Source organism: Phyllostomus discolor, chromosome 10 (genome assembly GCF_004126475.2).
Source record: "Phyllostomus discolor isolate MPI-MPIP mPhyDis1 chromosome 10, mPhyDis1.pri.v3, whole genome shotgun sequence".
Lineage (NCBI taxonomy): Eukaryota > Metazoa > Chordata > Mammalia > Chiroptera > Phyllostomidae > Phyllostomus > Phyllostomus discolor.
Window position 1 is genome coordinate 32,601,012 of NC_040912.2, and position 13,300 is coordinate 32,614,311.

General features: G+C 39.3%; 1 protein-coding gene across 2 annotated transcripts; it reads right to left on the reverse strand.

Moving 5' to 3' along the window:
• Window positions 1-896: 896 nt before the first annotated feature.
• STEAP1 (STEAP family member 1) lies at window positions 897-13,036 on the reverse strand. Of its 2 annotated transcripts, XM_028525673.2 has the most exons (5): window positions 12,903-13,036; window positions 6,935-7,043; window positions 4,495-4,965; window positions 3,749-3,913; window positions 897-1,344 (listed from the first exon to the last, which is right to left on the reverse strand). In XM_028525673.2, the coding sequence occupies exons 2-5, from the start codon at window positions 7,013-7,015 to the stop codon at window positions 1,087-1,089; spliced, it is 975 nt and encodes a 324-aa protein (XP_028381474.1). In that variant the 5' UTR covers window positions 7,016-7,043; window positions 12,903-13,036; the 3' UTR covers window positions 897-1,086. The 2 variants fall into 2 exon arrangements, with proteins under 2 accessions (XP_028381474.1, XP_035866538.1); XM_036010645.1 differs by lacking the exon at window positions 6,935-7,043 and having other exon boundaries at window positions 12,903-13,011.
• Between the last annotated feature and the right edge of the window lie 264 nt (window positions 13,037-13,300).

Sequence of the window (13,300 nt, forward strand, 5' to 3'; positions counted from 1 at the left end):
GACTGCTGCATCTCAGAGCTGGTTGCTTGTATGTGTCACGCTTAGTTACGTGGATCCATAGCTATGTCCCTTGCTGCATCTGGTTTGCACTCCTAAAGCCCTAGATTCTTTTTTCTCTTGTGAATTACTTCTCAAGGGCACTATTGTCTGCTGGTTCTAAGTGTGCTACTCTCAACTCCTTTCTTCAATAGCTGCAGACAAGTCTCTATATATCTGAGCCCCAATAGTGCATAGAATTCAAATTTATACACCAGAAGGCTTCTTAGTCCCAATGTAATAATTGTCCTTTGTAATAGAACAACGAAAAAACTGGACTCCACTCAACACACATACTACTTGTTTTGCCTAATTTGTACCATTAGCTCTGTTGTGTTAGTCACAATAAATGATTTACTCATACAAAAGAGAAGGGCTGTGGTTAGTTTGTTGGGTTAAGAGTCCTGCGAGTAGACGTAGAGGGTGATCATTGGGGAACTGTGTCATGGTCTGCTTTTGCCAGTGTGTTAAGCTAAATTCAAATGAGTGGTGCATAACTCGGATGGAGAAAATTGAATCGACTTTTTTTCCTGAATAGCTTGAGTTTTATTTTGTCTGCCTGTGTATCTGCAATTATTCTGCTGCTTTACTTGTGCTAGACATAATCTGTGTAATTTTGAGTGAGATGTTCCATGAATCACACCCCATTAGGGAAAATGAAAAGAAAATGAAAGTTCTTTAACAACGATCATAAACACTGGATATACTTGTATGGTAGACTCAGATAATACATTTTTTCACGGCTCATGATACCTTTTAATAAGTAGCAAGTACTGGTATTTCAAGGTCATTTCTTATTAATAATGTTATGCAGTCTGACAACTCAGATGTGATTATTTAGCTTTACTGAACATAGAGAATGTGCTGAAGATGATTTTATTTCTTGCTTTGAATCAACTCTGAAAGGAAATACACATATTTCAAACTCATCACTCAGAGAGTAAGAGATACACTAAGACCCTCAGCGGTCATTTTATTAAACAAATACACATTTGAAATGCTTATGATCAAATATATAAAATTTGAACAAAAATGTTGTAAACAGTAACTCTACAACTGGGAAGACATCTCGACTTTATTAACTTTGGTGACGTCTTCCCAACCATGTCTGATCTTCAGTATCTTCTTTCTCAAGCACGGCAGGAACAGTATGGCCTTACACGTCAGGACGACAATCGGAAGGAAAACGGCGATCATAAAAGTTGGAGGTGTATACCATACAAACTGTTTTATATCCACCCATTTATTCCAGGCAAAAATCAATGCATGTATTGTGCCCAGGAGAAGGCAAACAATGCCCAGCTTGCTCTGCAAAAGAAAAAAAAAATTCTCTAGGTAAAGATTGGTTCAATAAGAGTTTATTCCATCCTACTTCATCTGAATCTGTTCATCTGGATTCTGTTGCTTGGAAATTCTTCCATTTATCTGTAATTGTTTTCCTATGACATTTCTCAAAATGTCTACTCATACCTTTCCATTCTTTTTTACATGTCCCCACCTTACCCCCACTTTTGGGTAATGCCTTTGTCTCCAGGCTATTTAAATTAAGAAAATTCACAACCATACTCCTTTTGGACTCAGCTAATCAACAACACTGTCTTCCCATTCTCCACACTGTGTTCATCTCTTTTATGACATTTACTTCGTGACAGTTTGTCTCTTGTGCACTTGACTTAATTCTGCCGATCAAGAGACATCTAAAATCAGGGACTCTGTCTTACTCAGCACAGGATCCCTACGGGATCAACACAGTGATTTGTGCATTTTAGATGTTCAATAAATAGTGCTGGGTTGACTGAAGATCAGTGCAAAAATCAATTCGAATTTGGTGATCTTTACTCATTGTGAAGGTGACTAAAGTGACTGACTTTGGTATATGAATACTGAAGATTTTGGTATGTGACTTCAGTATGCGAATGAGCTTGGCCTATGTTAAAACAAAAACCAAACATTCTGACAAACTGGAAAAATACCAACAGTTATTTTGATGTTTGAACAAAACAGAGATATAAAAATGTGAAGAAAAATTTCAGCCTGTACTGGGATACTGACACCATCCAGATAAAGATGCTTAAAAATCGCTGTTCACCTAAATAATTTAATGGCATCCTGACAATAGCTCTTCTACAGAACTCTGACTCCTATTCACTTACTGGAAATGGTCATTAACCTGCCAGAACAAATCCAACTCATAATTATTCAGCAGTAAGTACTCTTAAGCCTCAATGAATATAATCAGATACTTAAGCTTCTACTTTCAGATATAAATCTCCAACATAAATCGGAGAGTAATCAGTTCCTGGATTGTAAATGAAAAGCGTCTAGGTTATTAAAAAGTACATGTGACTGGCTGAAGGTTAAATTTACCAAATGTGTATGATATCCTTATTATGAGCTAGGTGTTGTGCACACAGGGAAATGCGCTCAGTCATCCGGATGCAGTGCTTGAATTCCTGACTAAATTTGAAAGGTAGGGTGCTCAGCACATGTGTGACGGACAGTGCTCGGGAACAGAGAACTCCATTGGCTATCAGGCTGAACCTACCAAATCAGCAAATACTGCACTTGGAAAATAGGGCACCATCTCTAAGCCATGTTGGAATAATTCAGATGAAGGCATACTTTTCAGCCTCATCAGATGTACTGATAAAGTGCTTGTAGGAATATATGTATGAACATGCAGAAAGGATTGTGGGGAATGCCACATTTTGTGGGAATGTCCAAAGATGTCTACCCATATGGGCTAAAGCTATGTAATTTATGAAATCTTGGTAGTGCTTATGACTTAATTAAATTTAGTCCTTTGATTCTTGTTCAACATGGATCCCCTTATGAATTCTGGCACATAAAGCTTTTTAGGGTGTAATTTACTACTAGAAGATTAACCTTAGCAAATCTGAAATAGTTTGAATGCCAAGAATACCGAGAAACTTCACATGAGCAAGCTACATAAAATGTAACTTTGAAAAAGCATTTAAAATTATGTATCAGAATACCTTTGGTAGATAAAACTCCATATTTCAAGGAGAGATGACTTTTTATGGATGGTACAGAGCTGTGTAACTTAAAAGGCATGAATAAAATTAGGCAATAGGCAAAAGAATGTTTTTATTTTGGAGGAACTAAAAAAATCAAATATTAAATTTCTAAAATATCACATTTATAGTTATTAGATGGATAGCAAATTGTTTAACAAGCTATAGATGTTAGAAATATTTTCCTTAGAGTAAGGTCCTTTATTCATGTAGAAAACACTTCTCTGTACCAGCAATAGGGAAAATGATAGAAGAGCACATTATTCACTGAAACAAGTGTAGGATCTTTGCTATTGGAAAACCATTTGTTATTATTATTTTTTATCCTCACCTGAGGACATTTTTTTCATTGCTGTTTTAGAGAAAGGAAAGGAGAGAGAGAAACATTGAGGTGAGAGAGAAGCATCATTTGGTTGCCTCCTGCACGTGCTGAGACTGGGGATCAACGCCGGACCTGGGATCCTACCTGTTTGGAACAGGGGTCATATGCACCTGTGCCTGGACCAGGAATCAAACCCACAACCTTTCAATTACAGGATGATGCTCCAACCAACTGAGCCACACTGGCCAGGGCCATTTGTTATTTTTATGGGGCAAAGTCAATATACTTGATGGTATTATAAGCACAACAAGATTTACCTCTCTGAGGGAATAGAATCATTTTATATATCACTTACCTGAATGTAGTGAAATTCTCTCCATGTCAAAGAGTCACTCACAGATGGAATAGATGTCACAGCCAGCAGAGCCAGTATTGCAAGGGCTACAATTCCCAGAGACACATAAATTTCCATTCTCCAAACATCATGCTCAATCCAGGCATCTTCTTTATTTTGTTGCACCTACCGAAGGGTGAAAAGAGGAAAGAATGTAAAGAACACTTGGTTTCTGCATACGAACCCCCGTCTACACTCCCTCCAGCTGCTCCGGAGGGCCTGATAACTAGAGGCCTGTACAAAATTATAACTTGTTTTTGCATTCCTGTAAAAGAAATGACATAGGAGCTATCAATCACTTTCCCTGAATGCAACATTGATATAATCTATTTACATAATATTTTTTTAATGATTAGAATTGTAATGTGCATGCACATGTGGTAAAGAAGCAGAAAATAAGAAAAATTAGCATTAAAAAGTAGTCTTGTGAGGGTGGTAGAAAATGGAAATGTTGCCCTTTCCATGAACAAAATATTTGTTTATATTGTTAAAGTTACAGTTCACTATTTTCAGCTTAAAATAAATTGCTCAACGTAAAACTACACAAGCCCCAATGCAATAATAAAACATTTTAAATGTACAGATTACTTGCTCAACACAGGGTTTCAACTGGGACTGGAGGTATTGATATTAACCTGACAAAGAGTTAATCTGTTAGGTGACTTAGACTTTTTGGTTTAGTGATATTGTCAATCTCGCTATCTTACCTGTTGATATGCCCAGTTTAGCAACTTGTATCTGTAGGATCGCCTCATGGGATAGGATAAACTATAAAGTGCATGCAGGACGGCAAAAAAGAAACTGAGAAGCCCAAACTGTTTCCTTGTTAACATCCACCTGTCCAACCAGTGAGGAAATTTCTTATACTTGGTTCCGTTACGAAGCTGTACAACCGCTGCTATCACACCTGGCAAATAAACCAGTGCCAAGAGGGTGATGGAAACCATCGGCAAGACTTTGTTGATGACCAGGATTGGAATTTTATAAAGATACTGCTGATGGGAAGTTACAAAGGGGTGAATTACTTCCCTCAGAAGAGTGTAAAGAAAAGTCAGAGATGATACAATAGCAGCAATTTTAATTGGCAAGCGCCACTCTGGGAAGAGTTCTTGTTTTTGCTGAAGCTTCTGCAAAAGCACAGGTTCTCTCAGCATGCTGGTCTCCCCAGAGTTCTTATTCTACAAAGAAAAGAAAACAAACATCTTAAAATTAAAACAATGGAAATCCCTTAAACTAATTACTTATTGCTCACTGTGCTCATCAGTAAAAAAGGTCATTCAGAGCCTTGCTTTCGGACACTGGCTGGCTGAAGAGACAGCACGGTCTATGTACCACCGATCGCAGGTTCACGCAGCCACACTGGGGTTCTCCACTAATTTCTGTTACTCGTTTTTCAAAACAAATACATGCTTCAGATAAATACATGCTCCCCTAAAGCAAAGGACACTGTGTTTCTATCCTAAAGGCATAAAAGGATTCAAAATAACGCAACTAGGAAACTAAAATTAAAAAATGAACAAAAAAAATCTAGTAATCTTGGGTAAAAATAATAAAACATAAATTTTAACAGCTGTGTGTTTTAAATATTTTTTATTGCTTCCTGGGTAAATCTCAGCAAAGAATGAAGAACTAATTCTTCATTAATTCTAGTACAGAAGATGAGGAATAAGTCATTACTGAAAGAAAAAAATCTGTAATTTCTGTCATGTCATGTCTTTGATTTTATGTTTCTACAATGCCTCATCTGTGTAAATGCTGGCAGACAAATAATCTATCTCCTGAGAAAGTTACAGTTCTTTACCCAGTTCTATTTCTAGTTAGGAACAAAAGGTTACATTGAATATTTTGTCATTTCCTCAATTGACTAATATATCAGCAAACTGTAAAAAAAAATCCTCAAAATGAGAAAGTATATCAGAGTGTTTCATATTGTTACTTGATGAATAAATTCACTTTCTCACCCAATATGTTATTCCTCATTTTTTATAGCTCCATTTATAGAACCATAACATTTTAATGCTCCAAATACTAGTGATTATCTCGCTCATTTCCTCATTTTATGCATGGTAACTTTACTTTACATAGTTCTCCATAATTCTTGATGTTTAAAAATGACCTCTCACCATTTAAATTTTACTTTCAGTAATCAATCACTGTTCCATCCAATGCTTTTTCCAATTAGTCCATTTAGACGGGAGTCGAGCATGATAAAGCACCTGTCATCTCTTCACATCAAAGCAATCTAGGAACTATCAACTGAGGTCAATTTGCTGGTTAAAGGTGAAGAGTTATGCAACAGCAAGCAGGACAGTTAACTTGAAAAATAAATATGATTTTATTTTATTTTTTCAGGCACAGCTAAAATTTTAAAGGAATAGCTTTGGCCCAGGCAGAGGCAGCTCCTAGGTATCTCAGGAGGTGTGCGAACCCCAAGAAACTGGGGGATTTCTCTGGGCCACCAACATGGTTTTATTTTATGCACACATTTTTATAGAATATGTGCTTATGATATCTTAATTATTTTGCTTGTTAAAATAGTTAAGGTAAAATAAATAATTTCTGTTAAAACTGCAGTTGAGATCATTTAGAAAGGTAAAAAGAGTGTGAAACCAAAAATTTCCAACACCTTTTCAGCTACCAATGCAGTCAGAAACATTTCATCTTGAGTAGGGGAAAAGAAGGACCACTGATTCTTATTTTAAATCTAATGTATTTGGTTAAACAGTGAATCATTAATTAACTTGATGATCTCTTGGTAAGCTGCCACGGTACCTATTAAAAAAATGCAGGCTTGCAAAACTTCTGATACATAGGCATTGGTGATTCTTTTGAAACACCCAAAGAATGTTAGAAAAAATTGGAAGTGCTCTGGAGAAGATACAGTCCTACTCTCTCACTTGACATATAGACCAAGACCCAGGATTTTCAGTGACTCATTCAAGGTTATTCAGCTAAGCCCATGGCAGTCAGTCAAGGTATAACTTCTCTCCTTACGACACTGCCCTTCACCCACCACAGTATCAGTGGCATGAATCAGAGTGAAGGTATCAGCAGACTAAGGTGAAAAATCACTTTAACCACACTATGAGCTATAGAATAGCATTTGAGTTATGCTTACAGGTTCTAATTAACTATTATTATGTTTACCAAATAATCATCTTCTTCTAGATTTCTCCTAGGTTTCATTTTCCAAAGTTCTTGGTTTGTGATGTTTTGTCGAATTTCCATTAATTCTATAAAATATGGCTTCAGACACCTATTAAAATAAAAATAAAAATAATTATCTTATTCAAGTCTATGCTCTTTATGATCTTGTTTGATAGGGCAATATGAACAATTTACTCATATAAGGTCTAGAGGGGCAAATAAAGTGCAATACAATACAGTTGGTGACTAATTACACATTTAACTTTACATTACAATCTGTAAGAATTTTAAACCAGGGCCCCTGTGTCCATAGCAACTGCTTTAGTTTGTCCAAGTAGGAGTATAGTGTCTGACATAGGTTTCTATAGGGAATTCAAAGGGTTGGATATTGTCTTTTATTTTAGGGAATTTAATTCCAGGTGCTCATTTAGAGGAAAGCCAACTCCCCTCAAAGGTCAATAGAATTAGGAATTCATTTTTCTTTCTTTTTAAAAGAAATGTTTTATTGATTTATTGTTAGAGAGGGGAAGGGATGGAAAAGAGAGGGAGAGAAACATCAAGGTGCGGTTGCCTCTTGAGCGTCCCCTACTGGGGACCTGGCCTGCAACCCAGGTATGTGCCCTGACTGGGAATCGAACCTGTGACCCTTTGGTTCGCAGGCCAGCACTCAAGCCACTAAGCCACACCAGCCAGGGCCAAATTCATTTTTCTGCGAGTAACAATGTTATCAAATAGAGGCTGGAGTTAGCTGATATACCATTATACTTCTGTAAGTTGTATTTAATAGGCTTTTGGGGTTGACACTAGAATCTGAAATAATAATTAAATGATTTTAAGGGTAAACATATTCTGATTTTCAGACAATTAACAAAATGGACACTCTAGGTAAGTATAAGGTGAACCCTGATAGTGGCATAAAGGACCAAAAGGTGGCATTTTCAGAGTCATTTTCCCATTGTAGTGACAGGCTAGTTTTTGTTGGTAAAACATGAGTTGCTGCTATATTTCCACTGGCGCTGAGTTGTGTTCAGTCACTGACATGAACCCTATCCTGGTTAGCCCTGTGGAAATTCATTTTGTTAAATTGTTACCCTATAAAGGAATCTTTTCCTTAATAGCTATCACAGATCATCATTCAGGCTTGAGTAATATTTTTAGAAAGAGGAACGTATGATGTCATAACATTACTCATTATCTTTATTTGTCTAAATTTATTTCCAGAGGAATACATTGCCAATTTGTAAATACTTAATGAAATTCAATAAAAAAAGCAGATTAGATATACAATAATTTGATTGAGAGAAAACATTCCAAGTATTTCTGTATTTTAGATCATCCATAATAATGCTTCATTAAATGGAAAGTTGTCTTCAGGAATATTTTAAAGTACTTAAAAACATTCCCCAAACTTTTAAGGGTTTGATTGTCACAAAGACTATAGAAGAGCCATATTTACAGAATGCCAACATTTGCCTTTGTTGAAGTACTCCGAGAACATTTTCCTTATGTTAGTTATTTTGAAATTTCACAATATTCATGCTGAAGATATTTGTTGTTGTGGTCTGCCCACCTTCTTTTCCCATAAAAAATTACATAAACATTTCTTCCATTTGGAGAAATGCCTCCACCTTGGCCATAGCCGCAGGCATGTGACTTAGTCTGTGCTCATCACAGTTCTCTACTCCTTTGATCACGTCGACTGGTTTAGAGATGGCTCACAACCCTTGTTCAACCAGGAAGAGTCCTTCTTTGAGACGTACATATGGGAGTGATGATAAAGAGGACATGTAACAGGGTGCAGCCAAGAGGGTAGCCTCAAATAGGGGTCTGTAATAAGATCCAGAAGAACCTGGAGATAATTGGCTCCACACCACAGGGCCACACCTGCCCGGAATCTGGCAGCTGTAGCCAATTGTGAGAGGAGCCGGAAATGGGGCTTCAGAGGAAGATTGGCGCCGGGATTTAAACCGAGACGCAGCAGCCGTTGCGGGGGGTGGAGAGCCATGCGCAGCCCTGCAAGAGAGAACCCCACGGCTTTGGCAGAGTGAAGACTCCCTTGGCCTTGAGAGGAGAAGGAGAAGCACGCGGACTTGACCGAGTGTAAACTCCTGCAGCCCTGAGGAGAGAACCACGCGGCCTGGCAGAGTGGGGACCCCTGCAGCTTTAGAAGGGGGAACCACCACCTGGTTTTAGCAGAGATCCCGGCGACTCAGCCGAGGGTGCCGGGAACCCAGGGAGCTCTCCCAGTCGAGAGGGAGTTCTAACTGGGAAGAACCAGAGGACTGCCTGAGCCATGGACTTCTATTTCCTTTCCTGAGATACGGTACTCTGGACTGGGCAAAGGGGGAAGGAAGGAAGGACTGTGTGTTTGTGGGTGTTTTAAGGGACTTTGGGATTTTGGTGAAGACATTAGGTCACTACTTTAAGTTAGTATAGCATTAAATAAACGTTTCCTTTCCTTTTCACAAATCTCTGGCATTGAGAGACGTCTTTCCTCTGGCGGCGGACATAACGGACCCGGGGCCTTCTTTCAATAATAGTACATCATCCCAGGCCCCCCCCCCCCCTTGTTTGTTCTGTAACAGACATGCCTAACATTTTAAGTTGAGGGGGATAGAAACCTACCATGCTTCCTTCTGCATGCTGTAAGGAAAAAGATGTTTTTAACAGAACAGAAAGCCCAGGTCAGAAGCACAAGCAAGAGATAGGGACACAGAAGAGTCCTGGTGGTATATTTTAAGTATTTAGAGTCCTGGAGACTAAATTCTGAATATTTTAGTTACACAAACTGATATGTTCCTTTTTTTCCTTAAGTTAGTTTGAGTTGGGTTGATAACATTGGCATTTGAAAAAGTTCTGTGTAAGGTATATGCCAATCAAAATACACAAAGAGGACTGCATCAAACTAAAAAGTTTTTGCACAGAAAAGGAAAACATCAACAAGATAAAAAGACAACCCACAGAATGGGAGAACATATTTGCCGATACATCTGATAAGGGGTTAATATCCAAAATTCATAAAGCACTTACAAAACACGACACCAAAAAACCAAACAATCCAATTAAAAAATGGGCAAAGGACCTGAATAGACATTTCTCCAAAGAAGACATACATGTTTAATAGACATATGAAAAGATGCTCAATATCACTAATAATCAGAGAAATGCAAATTAAAACCACAATAAGATGCCACCTCACACCTGTCAGAATGGCTATCATCAATAAATCAACAAACAGCAAGTGCTGGCAAGGATGTGGAGAAAGGGAAACACTTTTGCACTGTTGGTGAAAATGCAGATTGGTGCAGCCACTACGGAAAGCAGCATGAAGATACCGTAAAAAATTAAAAGTGAATCTTCCTTTTGACCCAGCAGTCTCACTTCTGGGAATATATCTGAAGAAACCCAAAACACTAATTTGAAAGAACATAAGCACCCCTATGTTCATTGCAGTGTTATTTATAGTCACCAAAATATGGAAGTAGCCTAAGTGTCCATCAGTAGATGATTAGATACAACAACTATGGGACATTACACAATAGAATTCTACTCAGCTGTAGAAAAGAAATTTTTTGTTTTTTAATTTTTATTTAAATTATTTTATTGGTGTTCAATTACAGTTGTCTGCATTTCCCCCCCACCCCAGCCAAACCCACCTCCCTCCCTTGCTTCCACTCTCTCCCTTGGTTTTGTCCATGTGCCCTTTATAGTAGTTCCTGAAAACCCTTCTCCCCACTGTCCTTTCCCATCTCCCCTCTGGCTATTGTTAGATTGTTCTTGATTTCCATGACTCCGGTTATATTTTGTTTGCTTTTTTCTTTTGTTGATTATGCTCCAGTTAAAGGTGAGACCACATGGTATTTGTCCCTTGCCTCTGAAAAGAAGAAAATTTTACCCTTTGCGACAGCATGACTGGACCTGGAGAACATTATGCTAGTGAAATAAGCCAGTCAGAGAAAGACAAATACCATATGATTTCACTCATACGTGGAATCTAATGAACAAATTGAATTAACAAGCAAAATAGCAACAAACTCACAGATGGAGAACAGATGACAGCTAGTGGAGGGGTAAGTGAAGGGGTGGAGGGATTGAGCAAAAAGGAAAAAGGACTCATGGACACGGACAACAGTGGGGTGATTGTGGTGGGGAGGGGGGCATAAGGGGACTAAGTGGTAATAGAAAAATACAATAAAAAATTAAGTATATGCCAGTTATCAAGTATTATGAACTCAACTCTATGATGGGCACTGAAGGGGAAAAGATAAGTGGGATTTCATGACTGCTCTAGAGGAGCTTATGGTATTTGCCCCTAAGAAGTATTATTCAATATCATTTGGTGATTTAGCCAACATTATAAACAGAATAATCTTTGGTGTGCATATGTGTCTAGGAATTGAATTTTTATCTACTGTAATCAAATAATTCACACTATTTAGATATTTTTAACTCTGTGAGTTGCAGGATGGCACAGATGTTAACATACAAATCTACACTTATTCAATATTACTTCTTTAACTGTAGTGTAAATAACATCAGGCAGTGGGAATACAAAGTTAAGTGAGAAGAAGCCTCAGCTCTCAAAAACGTCAAAATCTGGGAGGGAAGGCAGACATTTCAACAACTAACCGCATGGTTGTGTAATGAATCCTCAAGAAAGACGAAGCTTCTGACTGGCAGTGGCATGGGAAGGGTGAGGGCTCTCGTCTAGATCTGGTCCTGGGGCATCTAGCAAGTTGGCAGTTTTGCTGATTGACAATCAGCAAAGCCAAGGAGAAGCCCAGGGCAGCGAGGGAGCTTTTTGACTGTGTGGCCCACAGTCAACTCTGTGCCCAGAAGCCAAGAAAATAAAATGTCAGTCAAATAAATATGTTGGTTTACATCAGACATTGACCAAATATATAATTTAAATTCGACATTTAAATCTTCTCACGAAAAAATATATAGGAAACAGCACACTGTTCACATATTAGGAACTGCAGAATTTGACCCAAAGTTCTGTTTCATCCCTGTTAAAAAGCAAATAATATTTTGATGTGAGTGTTCCATTTAGCTGTAAAAGGATCGCTAACTTCATGTTCCTGATAAATATTGACACAGCTCGACTGACTCACGTTTATGTCGAAGAGTTCAGAATATGAAGAAACTCAATAACTGGAATACATTGTGGTTGCACTGCATTTGCAAACTTATACTTTCAAGTATACACTTTTATTAACACATTTAACTATGTGAAGGAGAAAGGTGTTTCTTTACTGGGCTGTTTTAAAGCACTGTATCTTCCCTGTACTCAACATTCTATGCTAAATGAAATGATGTCTTATTAAATGTTAGGATGTTGATACACACATAAACAAAGAGAACACAGTAAGAAGTTTGGAAGTGTTTGTAAATTTTACCTCTACAAATCCCCTCCAGTGAAATTGACCCACGACACAAATAAATAAAACCTTGATCGACTGTTTGGTGGGAACTTGAATCGCAATCCAGACCCTAAAAGAGTAGGACTAATCCTCCAAAGACTTAAAATGAAAACTTCTTGTCACTAGGAAACCTGAAGACAAGTTGCGCGATTCTAAGCACTCTGTACTAATGCCATGCAAACTCGTGGCAATCTTGCCAAGTTGGCAAAACTGCAGCAGAACACTACCTAAGGACAAACTTAATAGCCCGTCACAGCCCCTGAAACCCCGGAGAAAAGGCTTTCTTGTGAGTCCCTGGCTGCCAGCCCCTGGACCGGCCACCTCAGAGCGGTGTGCTCCGCGAAGCGCGGGGCTGGAAGGCAGTAGCCGAGGAGTGGCGCAAAAGGGGCCGATTGAGCAGCGCTAGCTCCGGGGCACCGCCGCCTGGGTCCTGCCTCGGCTTGCTGCCCGATACAACTTGTGCGAGCCCGGGAGCCGGCGCGGCCTCGCAGGGACACACGCAGGCGGGAGGCCAGTGGCGAGCCAGCATGATTCAAGAGACTCACCCGCTTCTCGACGTGACCCGACGGTAGAGTGGCGGCCTCGGCGGCTGTGCGGAGTTGCCAGCCCCACGCGGCGCCGGAGCCTAAGACTGCTCAGCCAGCTTTCTCGCCGCAGACCCCGCCCCCGTGTCAACCGCCGGTACAGCGCCACCTATGGGTTCCTCGCGTTCCCACGGCTCCTGCACTGGATGAGTCGCCAAATTTAGGATTTCCCCTGTGTTGCAGCCTGGCCACTCGTTTCCCTCCCCGCCGCCTCTGCCCAGTCCCTCAAAAATCCGGTCCTCAGCCTGAGATCGGCTACACGTCCTCCCACTGCTCGCCTTTCTTTTATCTCCCAAATACTGAACATTAGTGCAATAGTTCTCGAACATTAACGAGTATCAACCGGAGGCTTATTAGAA